This window comes from Leiobunum rupestre, chromosome 6 (genome assembly GCF_980474605.1).
Source record: "Leiobunum rupestre chromosome 6, qqLeiRupe1.1.hap1, whole genome shotgun sequence".
In the NCBI taxonomy this organism is placed as follows: domain Eukaryota; kingdom Metazoa; phylum Arthropoda; class Arachnida; order Opiliones; family Sclerosomatidae; genus Leiobunum; species Leiobunum rupestre.
This window is the reverse complement of record NC_143389.1, coordinates 52,706,909-52,726,563: the sequence shown is the minus strand read 5'-3', so window position 1 is coordinate 52,726,563 and position 19,655 is coordinate 52,706,909. Positions and strand designations below refer to the sequence as shown.

Sequence of the window (19,655 nt, the reverse complement as noted above, 5' to 3'; positions counted from 1 at the left end):
CCCTCTAATAGTTTAATTATTAACAATTACATACTACTCTTTTAAAGGACAAAGTTTTTGAGATTATCGAAGATAGAAGGCGGCAGCATATTTCTAAAACATTTATATGGAACTCAGAAGGGGGCATGACGTGAGACTGACTCACTCTCTCGAAAGTGACAAGTGACTTACCGCTGTCTTCCATCGGAAACAATTTACAAAAAAGCGGGCTGTGGCGTAGTTGCATTTAGGAGGTGTGGATATATTATTACAAGTTAATTAAGGCGCAATATAAGCACTATGTCTGTTCCTGGAGGTACGTCGCAAGCTAAAGCCGTTGACGACAGAGTTCAACAGATTTGTCAAGACGTAAATATAATAATTATTTTAAAACCAACTGTTAACTCAAAACTGTTCAATTGTTTATTAAATCAAATTATATTGAAATTGACTTTATATGTAAATTTCCTCTATTTTTTTCTAAAAAGTATGATATTCTGTTTTAGATTCAACCAAAAGTTGAAGAAAAGTTGAATGCCAAATACGAAGTTTTTGTTCCTGTACTTTACAAATCACAAGTAGTAGCTGGAATGAATTACTTCATTAAAGTAATTAGTAGTGCTTGTGTTTTTCTTCCATCAACCTTACAATTATTTGCCAACACACTAGGTTAAAGTTGGCGGAGGAAATCATTTACACGTCAGAGTTTATAAACCATTACAAGGGGAATTGCAATTGTCAGGTGTGCAAGAAAATAAGCTTGAAGATGATGAAATTTCATATTTTTAAGTTACCTATTTTTCTGAAAATTCCATCCTTTTTTTTGTATGTAACATTAAAGCTAACATAAAGGCCTTATCTTTATACTCTTTAAACTAAAACTTCTGTTGGGGGCTCTTGTTGTATTCTCTTATTAATCTTTATATATACAAATAAAGAGAAATGTCAATATGAGAGATTGACTATCTGAAAATCACCTGCCTTAAATTAATTGACTTTATAGAACATAAATAATAAACACGCATTTGCATTTGTATATTCAAAGTTCAAAGACATCTTTAAAATTAATGTTAATATATATTCTCGCATGATGAAATATTTCATATACTATATTGTATGTATTAGATAACAATGAAATAAATATGGATTGATCCATTCTCTAGATATAATTTCATTTTACTGCAAGTAGCTATTATATTGATTTTTGTATATTTAACTAAAAGTTTCATGTACCTTGTTGGATCAATATAATGCAAAAATAGGTCACCTAGCTGAACTAAATCATGAATGCCTTCGAAGAAAGAGAATGTCATATCATTCAATGTTTAGAAAGGAAGAAAGAAATATCCAACTACTAAAGTAGCTATATTAAATGCCAGGAAAGTCTCTGAAATGTGTTGTAGAAGTGAAACTAGCCTCGGTACTATCATAAAAGAGAACACTTGTTCTTCATGCATGTTAATTTAAATATTTTTACAGATATCATGCCCAGGTGTTTGGCTGAACTCAAAAAATGATCTACATTTAAATATATCAATGTTTGGTCAGCATTATCAAACTAAACGAGTTGCTTGTTGTTTCCCTCTAATCATTTTTCAAACTTTTAACTTTGAAAAGGTTAATAAGATAAATTCTAATTATATATTTAATGTGTAGTGCAGTTAAGTATTTTTTCAGGTTTTTGAAAGCTGTTTTGACCCTGCTGATTTAACAACTTGCTTAGAAAGTAAAATATATAGCCAAGTTATATATTATGTTGAAAAACTGGGTTTGGTTTTTTAGGAGAGCCAGTTTATATTGAACTTCTGCAGCTAGAGCCTTTACAAGAGGTAACACTATCAGTATTTCAAACAGTTGCCAGAAAATTTTTGTACCCTATACCAACTTTGAGACCATCTTATGGTGGCTCAAGATTTGACGTACTGTTTAAAAACACCCAAGCATTTCCGGTAGATGTTTCTAAACAATTTTATCTTTATAACCAACTGAATAGGAAGTTACTCAATTCTAAGCCAAAGTTATATTTTTTACAGAGTGAACTACAACCTCGACTTGGATATTCAACTTCTACTATAATTTACGAATCAAGGTGCGATTATAATCACCCTAAGAAATATTTAGAGGTAAAAAACTTCAATAATGCTTCATAGAGACCGGTTAACTCAAATGTACTTCTTTAAGGGTGATGTGTTGAAACCCAGGAACAAAGGTGCCCTTAGTCATAGTGCATCAGTAGGAGACTTAAGAAGGCTTCAATTGTCAAATAATAATTATTACAATGGTTTTTAAAGTTTAATAATTTTATATTTCTAAGACTAAGAAATGTATATCAAGATTGAAATTTTCAGATATGGAGTGCACTGTTTGCAACTTGTACAAAGAGTATTTTGGGCGTAACTATGCTGGACATAAACATGTCAGTAATATTGTAAGTTTGAAAAAAATAATCTAAAACATTGATATCTCTATAAATAATTTGAATAACTACATTAGTGAATATTCTTTGTAGGGCAATTCTAATTTGTATAGTGACAATCCTTTTTTTCATTCTACATTGAGGGCTCAAAACAGAGGTTAAAATAAAAGCTTTAAAATTTTATGAACTAGTCAAAAAACGCTGACTTTTGTTTTTAATCAAACTTTCAAAAGATGGCATGCCATTATGTACCCGGTCAATAGCTGTGAAGGATAAAATAACAAACTATAGAGCAAAATATAATGTTAGTTTTAAGTTTTTTTAAGAAAACTATGGTTACATTTTTTCTTTGCATCATGTAAAGGCCTCGAACCAAAATCAAAAGGAAATATCAAGTGATTCAGATAGTATCCATGAGATTTGGAGTCCAAATTTTGATAAAAAGAATTTTCTTTTGTAAGAAATGCATAAATATATTTGAATATGCATAATTAACTTCATCATGGACTCTGAAATGATAAATTTATCATTTCTTAGCCCAAGATGTCATTAAACATGTTGGATAATTTTAGAAAAAGAGCAACAGGGATGCGTTATCAATTTAATAAGAGACAACTGGACATAACAAAGGCTTTGAGCACAGAATCCCTTTACACTTGAAAAATGACAAAGAATGTCGTTGTTAAAGTCAAGTGGTGTGTTACGTTTTGTCACATTAACTAAAGTTGAAATGATTTTTAAAATATATATAACACATTAAATATTAAGACTGTTACTAAGCCCAGTGTGATACTATGAACTGTAATATGTTTATAAAACATTTAATCAAACCTGGTCTAAGTTTTTCGTATTCTCGATTTGGTCATTTTCAAATAACGATTAATATCCAACTTGCTTGCGATTTCTTCTTCTACATAAGCTTTTTCTTTAGGTTGTCTTTTTAACAAACGTAGTTGGCGCTCTTCTTCTGACAAGTTGTTAATATCAAGTGGGAGCTTAATGATTTTTCGTGGTTCATGATATCTTATGTTTATGGTACTACCATCAGGTAACACTAACAATGTTGGATAGGTTCGAGTGTATGTGAGCCGTCCAATTCTAGCAATTGATGCACGGTTTGAATTAAGTCTACGCACAATATTGACAACTTGTGGCAATTCAGACAATTTTAATCCTTCAATTGCGTTTTTTGAAATAATCCTAAAAAAACAAAAAAGGTACACATTTTATCTAAGGCTTAATTTTTAAATGTTTATCAATTGCCTTCGCATATCTACAATTATACTCATTTCGAAATATTCCTTACCACTTTAAAACTGAAGACATTTCATAACACACAATTTTTAACTAAAAATAATGATATCCGTTTAAAAGAGAAAGATTCAACAAGCCACCAATTTGCCTATGGGTTGATTTGATTTGTGATATGTACAAATATTGGAGAGAACAAGATGTCACGGACATTTTAAGTACACACAATCCCCCGACGCATTATATATTTTAAATATTAAGTTTAAATTTGAACAAATTTCCAATCATCTTGTACATTTATTTTATTTTTTATTTTTTTATATTTATTTATATAATAAAGAAATCGGTCACTAAGCTATTGCAAAGATAATATAAGCAGCAAACCTTCAGCTCTTTCAAGGTCGAACTCCCGGCCCAGGAGGTCCGCCGGGCGCTCATACCTGATAATTGGGCCAAAGGCATCACAGTTGTCTTCTCTCACCCTCCCGCTAGCAAGCAGCCTGACTTGCCCAAGGCCCGCCCACAAGAGTGACTTGCGACAACTGGGATCACCCTTTTGTACACTAATCTGTGTTCTCTCACAAATAAGCATCTCGCCCTCCGGGCCTTCACTGACACTCTCCAACCCTCTATACTTGCGCTCACTGAGACGCACCTCGACACCTCATTCTCTTCCCTTGAGCTTTTTGGCCCTACGTTCAACGTCTTCAGAAAGGACAGAAATAAAAACGGCGGCGGGGTTTGCCTCGCCATTGACAGAAGGTTACGCTCATAGAAATCTCATAGGTAACTAGAATGCTGCCGTGTAACTGGCAAATGGGCCAAACGCCGTGGCAGACGATAGCCAGATCTCAGCCAATCAGAGCTCAAAGAGTGGTTCTGCCAAGAATTTAATGTCACCAGAGAGAATGACGTCACCTATCTCCCGCTATAGTAGCGGATCCAAGGAGGATTATTATCCTCCTTGGCGGAACCACTCTACGGCCTCTCATTGGCTGAAGGTTCAAGGTGAACTGGCGTCAAGCTCGGCCGTAGGCGGCAGCATTCTAGTTACCTGTGATATTTCTATGGTTACGCTCCTTGCCACTTGATCTCCACACGGAAGTCGAGGCTGTGGCTGCCAGGATTACTGTCGGATCCTCCTGCCTCCGGGTCTGCTGTATCTACCGGCCGCCATCAGCTAAACCTGCTTATAACAGACGCATCCACAATCTCATCACCCGTCTCTCTGGTGCCGAATCGGACCTCATCATAGTCGGCGATTTCAACTATCCTAAAATTGACTGGACATCCCTCACTAGTCCCGCCGCGGAAGACACGAACTTCCTTCACGCTATGCTGTCCGCCAATCTGACGCAGTGTGTCCTGGAGCCCACACGCGACAACATAAACGGTGGGAATATCCTCGATCTTATCCTTGTCTCGAACCCTGGCCTTCTGGGGGCAGTCACTCACCTTCCGGGTATTAGCGACCATGACTTTCTCCTCTGCCCTATCCGGGGGTGAATCCCCCAGCTCGGGTACCGCCTCGCTCGGTCTTGGAGCCATTCAGTTCCCTACTGTGGTTCAGGAAGCTTGGAGCACCCTACGGTCGGCCATTGAGGCTGCCACGGCGGCTCATGTGCCCGTAAAAAAATATCCTCGCGCCAAAGCTTGCCCTGGGTGGGGCCTTCGCTTCGTCGGTTGATTCGCATATCTAAGCGCCGATACAACCGAACCAAACTTCATCCTAGTGACGCTAACAGGAGGCACTTATCGCGGCACCGTGGAAACATAAAGTTTGCGCTCCGGGCTGCGCGCACTCGCCATTTGGATCTGGTTGCCTCGGACCTGGATTCTAACCGGAAGCGCTTTTTCCAGCTCGTTTCTCGGAAAAACAAGACGTCTTCTGTCCCAGACCTCAAGATGGGCTCGACTCTTTACACGTCTGCCGCCGATAAGGCTAACCTGCTTGCTGCTTCCTTCCAAAAAACTTTTCCTGAATATAACTTCGACACGGTTCCTCTCCTGCCCCGGAGAGCCCCAACTATGGACCCCGTCCAATTCTCTGTACCTGGTATTCGGAAACTGCTCAGGACGGTCAAGCCATTCAAGCCCCCTGGCCCCGACGGCATCCACTCTGCCCTACTTCGGAAGTGTGCAGATGCTCTTGCTGCTCCCTTGACCGCCCTCTTCCAACTGTCGTACGACGCCGGCGCCATTCCCTCTGACTGGAGTTGCGCAAACGTCACCCCGGTTCCGAAGGGTGGTGATACCTCTGACCCGTCTGAGTACCGCCCGATCACACTCCTCTCTCAAGTCCTCAAGCTTGACGAGCATGTCAATGCTTCCCAGATCACCACGCACCTCTCTACTAATGATGTGCTTATGCCGTACCAGCATGGCTTCCGCAGCGGGTTCAGTACTGAAACTCAACTCCTCTGCTGTATTGAGGACTGGACTGCAGGGCTGGAGTTAGGGGGCCGTGTGGACATAATCTTCCTTGACTTCCGAAAGGCCTTCGACTCGGTTCCACACGAACTTCAGTCTAAAGTCCAAGCTTCACTCTTACGGGGTCCGTGGAAAAACCCTTAACTGGCTGTTGGCTTACCTTCAAGACAGGAAATTCCGCGTTGTCCTCCCTGGCGCTACTTCTACTTGGTTGCCTGCATCATCTGGGGTCCCCCATGGTTCAGTTCTTGGGCCACTACTCTTCATTATATACATTAATGACATTAGCGACAATGTAGTCTCCACCCTCTACATCCTTGCCGACGACGTGGCTCTTTCCCGGGCGATCCTGTCGCGTCACGACTGTGAGCTGCTGCAAGGGGATCTCAATTTCATCAATGCCTGGAGTGTGCAGTGGAAACCTCCCTTGAACACTGCCAAATGCGCCACAATTTCACTTCGACGCTCTGGTCAACCACCAGTTGTGCCAGACTATCTCGTTGACGGTGTCGCTCTGAAGGTCATCACTTCCCAGAAATATCTCGGAGTCACCATCACGGACACGCTGGAGTGGTCTACCCACATTGCCCGGGTGACCTCACAGGCCGCGCGTGCATTGGGTTTTGTCAAACGACATCTGGCCCACTGCTCTTTCAGCACTAAGTCTCTGGGGATCAAAGCCTACGTTCTCCCTATCTTGGAGTACTGCTCGGCCGTTTGAGCACCCACCACGGCTAGCGGTATCCATTCAATTGAGGCTGTCCAGAGACGGGCTCTTCGGTTCGCTAGCACCTGTATGACCAATGTTCTCACTAACTTCAAGTGGAACACGCTTGCCTCTCGTCGCCGTTTTAAACGCCTGGTCATAGTAAACTCGGTCATTCACCGCCAAGGAGGCGCCCTTGCGCCTCTTTCCGCTGTTGTTTCTCAGTGGTTCCGACATCCCCGAGGTCAACGTACGGCGTCATTGGTTCTCCCAGGTCTTCGCATTGCGTGCCGCAGACACTCGTTCCTACCCTCATCCATCCGGGACTGGAACTCTCTGCCCGATCATCTCAAGGGCATTTCCAAGCAAACCCAGTTCCGAAAGGAGCTTGCGAACTTTCTTGAACTCTACGAATAAGGGTCAAAAAATCTATCCTAACAAATTTATCGTTTTTATTTCTCTATTTTCGATGTATGTATATATTTATATCTATTGTTTGTACATATTTCATTTCTCGATGTCTTGACGTGATGGGTCTCAGACCTTTTGTTAAGCAAATAAAGAACTAAAGAACTAAAGAACTACGTACCCTAGATTGGAAATTAAGCTCCTTGCACGTAATGCAGGCTCTTACTGAGTTCCCGGCGGAAGTCGGAAAAAACTGCCTCCATAGAGCCCATAGAAATAGAAATTAGACTAGAAGCACGATTGGATTGGGCGGGGACGTACCAGCTAGAAGGCTGCCATCAGAGTGGAATCGCGATAGTCGCGCCATCTCATAGAAACAATTTAAACTAAATAAGTAAATATGGTCACGTGGAATAACGTAAAACAGATCGTAAGCAACGTATTAAAACCTTTTTTTATTTATCTGACATTATATTAAGTTATTTAAACAGCTTTAGGAAAATCATAAAAATTTCAAGAATCTACTATATCTACCGTGTCACCCTTAAAGTCACACGTTAACTTTGCGCAATCATTGTAAGTCTGAAATACCACAAATCATCACAGTTTAACTAAATTTTAATTATTTCAGTGTGGTTTAAAATATGCCTTCATGAGATTCCAAAATCTGGGTTTCAGTGTCTTTTAAACTATCATCAGTATTAGTCATGTCAAATTGAGTGGTTTCCGGTAGTTCACTTTTTCCGTAAGTTTTCTGAAATAACCTCTGATAAATAGGGAAACTAAATAACAATTACTAAAATCAATAAATTGACATACTCTAGAAGATGTTAATATGCTTTGTTCTGGAATAGATATTTTTGGGAGCTCTTTCAAATTCTTGTTTTAATAAAGAAATTATTCATATTTCAGTTAGTTTTTTATTTCAGAATGTATAGGGTAAATTTTACTTGTGTAGGTACAGCATTGGATGATAAAATACGCGAAAAAGTAGATTAACTTAACTTTAGGTACAGCATTTGCTTCCAATGATGCCTTCCATTTTGAAAGTAAATTTCATCCGGCAGAAAATGTTTACTACACACAAAGTCATATCAAGTAATTGAAGACGGAGTCCTATTTTCACGATTTACCGCTAAAACCCATTTTCCTAGTAATTCAGCATTTCTCAGAGGAAATCTTAGTGTAAAAAAATCTCTTATTCCGAGATTATTATAAAATATTTACTATAATATTACATACTTATGAAATGATAATTTTATTTCTTTCCCAGATCTTTCTTTACAATGTGAAAAAGCGCAGTTTTTAACCATTTTTTAAACACGAAAAGACCGCCGCTGTGCACGACGTGATGCGCAGTGGATCGCCTCCCCCCCCCCCTCTTCAAAATTCGCGTTGTAGCCATGCCGACAATGTTTAATGCGTTTGTCAGATGGCACGTACATCGCGATTCCACCCTAATGTCAGCCTTCTAGCTCACCTGTTTCCCTTGGGATTGGCGGAAAGGGCAGTGCTTCTAGTCTAATTTCTATTTCTATGATAGAGCCGCTGCTGGCAGGGCTAAGGACATCTAGTTAAAACGTTTTAGTGAAAATTGCGCCGTGGTTTTCAAGATACCAGATATTTTTGCGTTATATTGTTTTAAAACAATAATGGATCATGCCTGTAGCTCTAAAAAAAAATTCTAAACGAAAGAAAACTAAAGGTGAGTAATATAATTTTGGGTTATCTATTGAAATTCCTTATTTCTCACCCTGCTATGGAGCCCGATTTTTCCGACTTCCGGCGCGAACTCAGTAAAAGCCTCACGAGAAAACGGGCTATCGAGAAACGTCGAGATTTCGAATCTAGGGTACGTACATGTAGTTATATTATCTTTGGCTAGTGTTAGCTTATATGTGGCCATACAGTACATCAAAATAGTTACAGCATATGTAACATAATTACTCATAAGTATGCCACTAGCTCTATTTCTTCACTAACGGTTTGTTTCACAGATATTGCGTCATCCGTACCCTACGTAATATTTGACGTCATCGAATCTCAAATGCGGATAATGCCGTCGTATAATTAGCTTTACGTCTGATAAACCGACGGCCATTATTTTAGTAAAAAAAAGGTTTGAACAACCAAGGCTTAGGAGCTAAAATGAACTACAATATAGTGTCAAGTTCTGTTAATGTAATTAATTTGCAAATTAATGAAATTCTCGGAGACTCACGTTCTAAAATTGTCAAATAAAAGAAGCAAGTTTATTGGAAAAAATAGTTGAAATTCAGGTTGAGCTTTTCTGGCGCATCTACAGATTCTTTTGAGCCTAGGCCTAACTCTTCTAGGCTTGATATGGGTTTTAAAAACGCTGGTGGAATATCCCACTTCGAAGAATTGTTCCATTTTCGGAAAGCGATCACTTATTGGTCATTTTCCCCAACTTTTTATTTTTCTAAATTACTCATAATTTAAATTCAATAAAGCTACATTGGGCTGACTAAAATTCCGACGCAAAATTTCCTTCTCAATTTCGAGGTTTTCCATTGGCTTAAATAAATATGTAACTAGCCAATAGTGTGACTCCCAAAATTACTAGGATGAATAAAAAGGTTAAAATCTAACGTAGTCCACCATTTACTGGTTCGTGGTGAAACAAACCGTTAGTGAAGATTTTTGAATGGAATAAAGGTACAGTGGCATACTTATGAGTAATTATGTTACATATGGTTACAGGTTACACAAAAACTTACAAAATACAAATAAAAGGGGTGCATACGGTACAACGAGTTAAAAGGGTCATTTGAGACTAGAGTAAAACAGAACGGCTGTCAAATGGTAAAACCTTATAACTCGATTTTTTCAAAAGATGAGTTAAACACAAACAATAGCACATAAATATTTGGTGTATCAAACTGCTATTTTGACTTTTCAAAAAAAATCTGAAAACAAAATCGAACCTTGTAAGTTACAGAAAAATTAGAAATAACAAGAAAAAACAAAGGTAAAACCTTATAACTATAAACTTATAAGGTTTTACCTTTTCGTACGCAGCGACTGCATAAAGTTATATGTCAAATCGTTTTTTTCTCTACCTATATTTATCCATATTTTACATTAGCTATATGGTTCTTATACTAAATTTAAAATAACATTTATGATACGTTGCTTACTATCTTTCAATAGGGATTTTAAAAGTTTTTCCTCGATATCTTCGGTTTCTCTTACCCGCAAATGTATTATTTAAGGCACGGTGGGCTGCTCTGCGATAACAGGCGGCCGAGAAACGACAGTTTCAAGATTTGCTTTAATGAGGCACCATTTTTAATAGCTGGGCGTTAGAGGGCGCCAGAAAACGGTTCCTGGTTCCTGATTCACTATGTCCGAAGTTGGGTGATCGAGGTTTCACCTGGCTCACGGACTATAATTAAAATATTCCCTAAGCGTAAAGTCTAAATAAAATAAAGTCTCTAAAATATTATTTATATAGCTCTGGAGTCTGGACCCAACTCTGAAGGTGGACTTCGTTCAAAAACACTATGGGAAGCCTATGGTTAAATCTATTAAGTCGATAATTTTGAACGTGTTCAACACATTGTATGAAAGTAATTCGTCCTCTGCGACTCAAAATTCTACTGTCGAAGACCTTTAGGGAATATTCGCTTTCTATCCTAAACGACCGACTAAGTTGGCCCGAGGTTCCGAGCTCCTGAAATATTTCAAAGATGATCTACAGCCACCGAAAACTAATGTATTAGAATGGTGGAAAGTCAGTATACAACTAAACCGTAATTTCAAAGGGGAATTAAGTCAATGCAGTCAATTGCGTAGCATAGGTATTTCGCGATGATTTTATTGGCGCCTGTGCTCGATTAATTGACCTTTATCTTCCGCGTAGTTCATAACTCGGTTCGAAAAGTCATCGGTAATTGGGTTTATTTCACTAAATTCACATCATTTTGTACTTGGGAACAAAAAGGGGTAGAATGATTGTTATTTTAAGAAAAATTGCATTATACAATAGATTTTGCTCCAGAAGAAACGGTAGAAGGAATTTTTACACCTTTTTCATTAAACGTTACTGCGCCAATGTGGTCGATTCACAATTATGAAATGAATATTTCCGAATCTTATTTACTCTACTTGCCCACGACCAAACTGTATCCAATTATAAATACGATTAACTTTATTTCAACTTCAATGATTCGCTCCAATTTACTGTGAGGTCAGCGCGAGTCACCCATGGTTATGCCTTTAGATAAATGGAAAAAGTTTTCACCCGAAATGGCAATCGTCTTAGACTCGGATTAGAGACAAGTTTGTAGAACTATGCTCACGAGAGCCATTGACCTTTTCAACTTTAAGTGTATGCGTAATTACGCGCGATTTTAAGGTTTATTCCGTTTTACTTTATTGCCCTTTGACCTACTCGTAAAACCAAAATTTGATATGACACATATTTAAATTTATCCTACATATATTTCAGGTAAATGAAGTAAATTATACATCCGTTGCCAAAATGGCGAGGGATTACCTCGCTATACCAGCGACGTCGGTTCCTGCAGAAAGAATATTTTCTGCTGGATCGGATCTCGTAACATCAACAAGTCGGCCGAGGCCGTAATATTAGTTCCACATCAGTGTATTAGAGTGGACAAATATATACACCCTTAGTAGACACAGGTAGGCAAACTAATACAAAAGCCTACGTGATTTATTATCTTTTTATAAATAAATGCGGATTAATTATAGGGATTATGTATTGTTATGAAAACGGTAAATTTAGAACATGGACATCGTAACGTTTTTACGGGGGGGGGGGGTAGTTTTATTTAGTCTCAAAATAAGAGGGGCGCCAAAAAACCCCCTTGCCCGGGTGTGAAAAAAGAAATTACGCGTTTCTGCTAGCTGTCACCTCCGTATTCACTCCCTTTGAAATATTTTATCTAGACCTTTATATACGTTTCCTATATCACGGCCAACTTTGATTTCTCGCGCATCTCTCGCGGCCATCTCATTCGTTGACGTTTCTGTGTTAACCTATGAGCAAAAGATGTGTATGACGTCAGCGCCCCTAGCGGATTATTATTTTTAGTATAGTTTTTACATTGAAGACAATATAACCACCGAGCGTGGCGCTGACCTCCTACACATTATAGTACAGTTTATAGGGGGAAAATCCTTGCTCGCGGAATTTCGACGAATGTGTTGGCCGTAGTAGCGCGAATAGCACGTGATCAAAGTTGGCCGTGCCTATATCTATGATTTATGTCTTATTCAACTTGTTAAAAAGTTCCACGCGCGTCTTGATATTTTAGCGTGAACGGGCTCGCGCGCTTCCTAATATTTCCGTGTAGAGGGTCTCGTGCGTTTTCGCGCGAGCTCAACAAAAACCAAAATATGCGCGCGCTCTCTAAATTTAACTGCACGATGAATCTAACGTAATCACCTAATGAAGAGCTATTAAAATTCGACGAGTCGCTCAATTTATAAAGATCAAAACTGAACTGAACTCCTACGTATCTCGTGACGAAAGCGATACATTAAAACAAGTTCGATTTTATAGAAAGGCTTATTCGCAATTTAACGCCGTGAAATCGAAAGTAAAACCAAAACGAAACGTAAGAGAAGTTTAGGCGAATCGGACGACTGAGACGACCTTGAAATGATAGTCAATAGAAGCTAGTCGCGCTGCTCGCAGAACTCATTACGTCTATCTCTCTCCCACCCCCTCTCTCTTCCTCTCTCATTCTTCGTACAACACCCCAAGGACCGAAACATTTCACACGACCAACGCAGTACGCAGTCGCGGGTAAGGGCGGGTCGGGTCGGGCCTTTTTTAAAGGGAATATAACCTCAGGTATTTGTTGTGGAACACCAACGCTTGCAGCTCTGGCCGCTCTTGCCTTTGGCTTTAAAAATGTTTGGCGCCACTGTACAGGGACATTTGAAAAATTGAAGGGGTCTTCCGTAAAGATTGCTTTGCAGGTTATATTCCCTTTAAAAACCCGGCCCTTTTGAAAATTGGCCCGACCCGACCCGGTCCATTTAATTTTAAAATAAAAAAAACCCGGACCGACCCGGCCCGATTGAAAATTGGCCCGACCCGAAATTTTCAAAAAATAAATTTGCCCGACCCGACCCGTAAATATTAAAATTTATTTCTGCCCGACCCGGCCCAAAGCGGGCTCGGGCATAAAAAGCCCGACTCGTCTCTACTCTATTTAGAAGTCACGGCAGCTGGCCCCTGTTGTTGGAGTTGCTACTAACAAGGAGACTACCCGAGGTGGTTATCACCGATTTTGTTGAAACTCAAGGGTTAGGTAGACCTTGTGGTAGTATGAAATTTGGCAAAGGGAAAAGTTGCAATGGGCTATAGTTTTACCGTGACAACCGAAAATGATTTTGACCTCTCAAAACGAAAAAATCTACTTTAAAAAAGAATGGGATTTTCGCGGTTTCACAGGGTACTTACTTACTTAAAAAAATTTTAAAATTAAATTTTCAAAACTTACCCAAAAAGATGAATTTGACCTATTTTGGGTAAAATTGATCAAGGATTTTGGGTAAAATTGATCTATTTTGATTACATTTTAACAACATTTGGGTAACCGAGAAAATCCCATGCTTTTTTAAATGGAGAGGTCAAAACATTTTCGGTTGCCATAGGAAAACTAAAGCCCATTGCAATTTTTCCCTATGGCAAATTTCATACTACCATATGGTCTACCTAACCCCCGACTTTCAACAAAATCGGTGATAACCACTTCGGGTAGTCTCCTTGTAAGAATTACCCTTTACCCCTTCGCCCTTGGTCCCGCGGAGTTTTTCCCGCTTCCTTCGCTGATTAACCCTGGATGTATAATTTGAAAGCCTTTATTTTAGGTGGTGACGTTCTGACTATTTTATAAAATGCCAATTTCACGAGAAATGTTTTTAGTATATACTAACTTTTTGGTCTAAAGCCCCGTTCACACTACAAGTAAATGGGCTACTTGATTGTATCCAATTAATTGCAGAACGCAAGAACAGAAAAATTGAAACAATTGGGAATCTGACCAATTTTAAGGGTACCCCCCCCCCCCCCTGTAAAAAATTTAAAATTTTGAAAATGCTTAAAATATAAAATATAAATAAAAAAATAATGAAAAAGTTCGAAATTGATCAAAATTGGTCAGATTCCCATGTTATTTTCAATGGGAAACTTTCCATTTTGTGTTGTCAAAAACATTTTTGGTTGCCATGGCAAAACAGTTGCCCATTGAATAAATTCCCTTTAGGGTTTTTCAAGTTACATGAAGGTCTACCAAACCCCCGAGTTTGAACTAAATCTGTGGGTTACACCTCGGGTCGTCTCCTTGTAAGTGAAAACTCGGAACAACTTCTTCTGCGTTGAATCTGCAAGTTATCTCCTCTCTTCGGTTTCCCTTTCTATAAAACCTGTTGAGGTTAACGGTAATAGTGAGTGTAGGGAGCCGTTGGCTCGCGTGGCATGAAGGGCTTGCCACCACCCAAGGTCCGTAGAAAATAGACTAATAATCAAGAGGAGCCGGATTCGATCCCAGTTTGTGGCACTGGGTGAAAACTCTGAACAACTCCTTCTGCGTTGAGGTTGCAAGTTATAGCCCCGCTGGTTTAGGGGTTTTCCCCTTCCAAAAAAGCTGGTTGAGCTTGATGACTTACGCCCAAGGTGGTGCTTTGGGTATTAGCCTAGCTGATTATAATTGTTTCGGCCGTGAGAGGCTGAGAGGGGAGCGCGAAATGTTTTTACTTTTTATCAAGTCTCATCGTCGCCATTTGTCTTTTTTGGGTAATAGTGTCTCAATGATGTCTTCAGGCAATTGTCTGCCACCCGCGGCAACATTCCCAGTAAACGACGATGAATGCAAAAGTAAAAGCAACATTTTGACATTTAAATGTTACCATTAACCATTGTGATGCGTAATATTAAAACTGTGGTGCATAATTGTGCGTAATTTGTGCGTTTGATTGGTTAACACGTTAATGTGAAAAGTACAAAGTAGGGTGGCTAGGGTAAAGTGAATTCCTTCCGAACCTCATGGGTGCATAATGGGGGTATAAGTGGTGCGTAATGAGTGTTAAACAGACAAGTGAAAATCGTACAATCATAAGTTGTATTTAATGTAATACATTAGATTTAAACGTATTCACAGATAAGCCTTACTCTGTAACACCTCGAATACGTAGCCGCTTAATTTGTTGACAATTCAATCCGTTTTAGAAAATTCAATATGTGGAAAGATAAGTAAAATGCGAAACTCTCCAGATTAAAACACGAGTTACAACATCCCTTATTCTTGTTGAGTTTTGTTTTTAAAGGGTCACTTTGGCATTGAAATTTTACTAGATCCCGCGCCAATTCCGAGAAAATCTTACAGGGATCAGCAACCTGTATTGCAGAAATTTGTGAAAAGTTGGGTATAGTGAGAATACTAACATTGTAAGTAGGCGCGAAGCTACGTAGATGGAATGATTAGCATAATTTAAGGACCTCTAAATTCAAATATACAACGTAGGTTGCGAGAGATAATAACGAATCTGGAGCGAAGATAAAACACTAATTACGTCCGTACGGGAACCCAAAACGTAAATGTTAAAAATTATGTTTAAAACTTTTCAATGAAACTCCTTATAAGGGAGTACAAATTTAGTAATTTTTTTAAATATTTGTGGCCTCGTCGGTTACCGAAACCAGGTAGCCGTAGGTCAGATAAAAAAGCGTACAGGGAGCCAGAGAAATCAAATTGTTTATCGGAAATATATCTGATATGAGAAATAGTAATCAGTTTGCCCAGTACCGTAAATAGATATTGGCGGGGTTGGCCCTCGCTAAGGGCGCGCGAGGGTAAGGGGCGCCGTTTGGGCTTCAAAAAGCTTAAACCAAAAGTGACATAATTACAAAAAGTTTGACAATCCCTGTACTTTCTTTTGCTAAAGGTTTAATGAATGCCACTGTGAACCAGTGGCGTAGCTACGGGGGAGCAGAGCCCGCAATGCAGGCGGGCCCACGGGCCTAGGGGGGCCCATTCAAAATTATGACCATACTTTTCTAAACGTAAATTCCAAAAAAGGTCCAAGTTGGTGGCGGGCCCAAAATCTGAAGCTACGTCACTACTGAGAACATAAAATTTTTTAACCTAGTTTCCGGGTCCTGTGCGGCCTTACCGGTGGCACCTGCCTAGTTACGGTAATAGCTCTAGGCGCGGGGCCTCCAGAAACGTGGGGCCCGTAGCATTTTCTACTTCTGCTATATGGCTAATCCGGCACTGCAAACATTAAAACTCAACTTTGTTCAACGGTCGCGATGGGAAACTGGAAATTTTTATGGAATGGATTTAAAGGAACGTTCACAAGAAATACAGGAGCCAATAGGCGATATTATAAAGTCAGATATGCTTGCTCAACTTGTTAAAATGGGATAACGAAATAGTACAGTTAAAGCCTACGGATGAATTCATAGGCTCTTTGGTGGGAAGGCTAATGGAAGCTTAGTGGAAGGTGGCCTTTCCCATCAAAACAAGAAGGCCACGTTACTTTATTATATCGCCTATTTGTGTGCCAATAAGAAATACAGCAACCAATTGGTGTGCCAATAAGACATACACGAACCAATTTGTGTGTCAATAAAAAATACACAAACCAATTTTGGTGTCAATAAGAAATACACAAACTAATTTGCGTGTCAAGAAAAAATACACAATTTGTGTGCAAGGGTAAAATACACAAATTTTGTGTAAGGGTAAAATACACAAATTGTGTGTCAATAAGAAATACACAAACCGATTGGTGTCAATAAGAAATACACAAACCGATTGGTGTGTCAATAAGAAATACACAAACCAAATTGGGTGTCAATAAAAAATACACAAACCAATTTGTGTGTCAAGAATAAATATACGAACCAGTTTGTGTGTCAATAAGAAATACACAAACCAATTGGTGTGTCAATAAGAAATGTTACTAAGATAAATAATTAAAATAGTACGTATTAAAATATTTCATTAAAATAAAATGACTACCCTCTCATCAGGTCTGGAGCTGGCGTCTAATTGAAATCTTAGACGCATAATAGTTCTTTTTATAAAATAACCTTGGCCATCTTGTTGAAATGTTGCCTCCCCGCTTCAGCTGTGGATCCGTTTTCTCTCCCACTAAAGAGTTTATGAACTCATTCTTAGGCATTGGCTGAACTATTCCAGGGCAACATTTCAACAAGTTGGCCAAGCGTAAGGACATTTTATAAAATCAACTATTAATACATAAATCCATTAGTTTTTTACTACGAAAATACGAATTAATCACCGTGAGTCAATAGTTTCTTCCCTAATGACGCCAAAAGTAAATATTGAGATAAAGTCTAATAGTGCCTTCAGATTTTACCTTCCACCATGCTTGACATCCTTTTTAAAGAGCTATCAATCACGTGTTATTTTCCACCAATAGAAAAGCACTTTATTCGACATATTTTCCCGCGAGAAGTAGTGCATTCCGGGGAGTTTTGGGATACGGTGGCCGCGTTCAGTTACAGCAAACGGTTGGACCGTTGAATGCGCATTCGCTACTGTATGACTTTTTTCACTTCCGGGATTGACGTCACGTTTGCAACGAAATAAGCGGCTGCAAGGAGAGTCTAACCTTGGCGGATGGAAGAGCCGGTTATCATGTTGATAAACGCAATCGTGACGTCACAGCACGCGGGAAGGCTAGTTGCAGACGACAAGACGGACGATATTTTATAAAATTTACAACAATCGTAAAAAAGCGTTCAACTGACGTGGCGTCACGATTGCAAACGGAGATCAACGTTTAATTAACCATTTCCCCTCCGTTGAGCGTCACTGAACGCGGCTATTGTTTCGGTCCTCGCTTTCGACGTCTCGAATCTGTTACAGAAACGCTAGCGTAGTATTTTACTTCGCGCTCGGTTTTGTTTGGACCTCGTTTAAAGATTTTAATTAAGTGATTAGTTTAATACAGTGAATAAAAACATTTGCCGCCGATAGCAGTTTTAAACGCTCCAAAAGTTCAATCTACACAGTGTAATTTTTATTTGAGGGATGAATTTGAAATGAGAGCAAAGGCTTCGGTCAGTAAACAAACCCAAACCGAAATTTTAGGTGTTATTTTTCCATCCTCTGTTGTATTTTAAGCATAGTGTATCTAGTATTATTAAGACTTCCATCCAACAACAACGACTCGCAAGCTTTATAGCAAAAGTAAATAGACATAAACAGAAAGTCTTGGATTCGAGTCGTTTCGTACCTTCCCCAATGGATTCCATCTAATCTGAGATGCACACCCCTAGTTTCCGCCACCCCAAAAGAGCCATCCAATCAAAAGGGTTAAAAAAAATTGAAATTTTCGGCGGAAATTTGTGAAATTAGCCCCTCCGATACTATAGCGCTCCTGGTGGGACAAAGTGTAACCTCTTCAGGTTGTCTGTTTTTTTTTTACCTCCGAGGTGTCTGTCTCTCTCTGTGTGTGTGTCTGTCTGTCTGTCTGTGGGCTGCAAACGCGTTAACGGAGCAAAGTCGAAAAACCGTGAGCGTTAATGGAGAAATTTGCGGTTGGTGCGGTTTGGTTTGGTTGTTTTTTTCGTTAACGCTCACTGTCGTGACGGTTTTCAACTCAGTTTCACTGGAAATTTTGTTATTGTAATGTTTATGCGTAATGTGGGAATGTTGAGTTCGTGTTATGGTGGTTGTGGGTGTTAAGAGTGTTGTGTTTGCATTTTGTATGTATGGGCGTTTTCTCTGTAACTTCTTCTTTATGACTTTTGGGACGGACCAAGTGCTGAGGGTTACGATAAATGTCTCAACGTGCAAATGGCAGGGTTTCCACCAATTGTTTACGGTATTCGTCTTAGTATCAATTTGCGATCGCGTCAGGTGGGATTCGAACCCTAGACCTCCTGTATGGCCAACTAGAGATGAATTACATCTAACAATGCCCAATTGTTTCAAAGATTCATTTGTAAACAAGGTAGTAGTCATCATAGACTGTTTTGAAATTTTTATCGAAAGACCGTCATCCTTAGATGCAAGGGCAGAAACTTTTTCGCACTACAAGAGCCATAACACCATGAAGTTCCTTATAGGAGTAACACCGCAAGGCTCAGTCTCCTTTATTTCAGATGCTTGGGGGGGGGGGGGGGACGCTGCTCTGATAATCACATTACGGATTAAAAAATCTGATTCCGGGTGATTTGATTTTGGCAGACCGGGGATTCAACATTGCTGAATCAGTTGGATTTTATTGCGCTGAGGTTGCTATCCCTGCTTTTACCAAAAGGAAAAAACCATTAAATCCGAAAGAGTTGCATGATACTCGAAATATAGCAAATGTTCGCATTCATGTTGAGAGAGTGATCGGGCATTTAAGAAACAAATTTAGAATACTACAGTCAACTATTCCAATTGATTATTTGCATAACAATGACCCAAAGCTACCAACTAA

At 39.3% G+C, this 19,655-nt stretch overlaps 3 protein-coding genes across 6 annotated transcripts; 2 read left to right on the top strand and 1 right to left on the bottom strand.

The window, feature by feature from the left end:
* The first annotated feature begins 102 nt into the window (after positions 1 to 102).
* On the top strand, positions 103 to 1,073 carry LOC149941485 (cystatin-A-like). The gene is made up of 3 exons (XM_090180148.1): positions 103 to 348; positions 486 to 587; positions 649 to 1,073. Exons 1-3 carry the CDS (start codon positions 280 to 282, stop codon positions 766 to 768), a joined length of 291 nt encoding a protein of 96 aa, XP_090036274.1. The 5' UTR covers positions 103 to 279; the 3' UTR covers positions 769 to 1,073.
* A 704-nt stretch (positions 1,074 to 1,777) lies between these two features.
* Positions 1,778 to 3,180, top strand: LOC149941484 (uncharacterized). Its single transcript, XM_090177855.1, has 8 exons — positions 1,778 to 1,928; positions 2,013 to 2,102; positions 2,161 to 2,260; positions 2,328 to 2,407; positions 2,489 to 2,552; positions 2,629 to 2,699; positions 2,760 to 2,851; positions 2,968 to 3,180. The coding sequence occupies exons 4-8, from the start codon at positions 2,330 to 2,332 to the stop codon at positions 3,053 to 3,055; spliced, it is 393 nt and encodes a 130-aa protein (XP_090033981.1). The 5' UTR covers positions 1,778 to 1,928; positions 2,013 to 2,102; positions 2,161 to 2,260; positions 2,328 to 2,329; the 3' UTR covers positions 3,056 to 3,180.
* Positions 2,573 to 3,818, bottom strand: mRpL55 (mitochondrial ribosomal protein L55). Of its 4 annotated transcripts, none has more exons than XR_016481196.1 (3): positions 3,702 to 3,818; positions 2,736 to 3,595; positions 2,573 to 2,658 (listed from the first exon to the last, which is right to left on the bottom strand). XR_016481196.1 is itself a non-coding variant. In XM_090177859.1 (3 exons), exons 1-2 carry the CDS (start codon positions 3,719 to 3,721, stop codon positions 3,232 to 3,234), a joined length of 384 nt encoding a protein of 127 aa, XP_090033985.1. In that variant the 5' UTR covers positions 3,722 to 3,818; the 3' UTR covers positions 2,573 to 3,114; positions 3,227 to 3,231. The 4 variants fall into 4 exon arrangements, 3 of the variants coding, with proteins under 3 accessions (XP_090033985.1, XP_090033984.1, XP_090033982.1); XM_090177859.1 differs by having other exon boundaries at positions 2,573 to 3,114; positions 3,227 to 3,595; XM_090177858.1 differs by having other exon boundaries at positions 3,227 to 3,595.
* Positions 3,819 to 19,655: the final 15,837 nt, after the last annotated feature.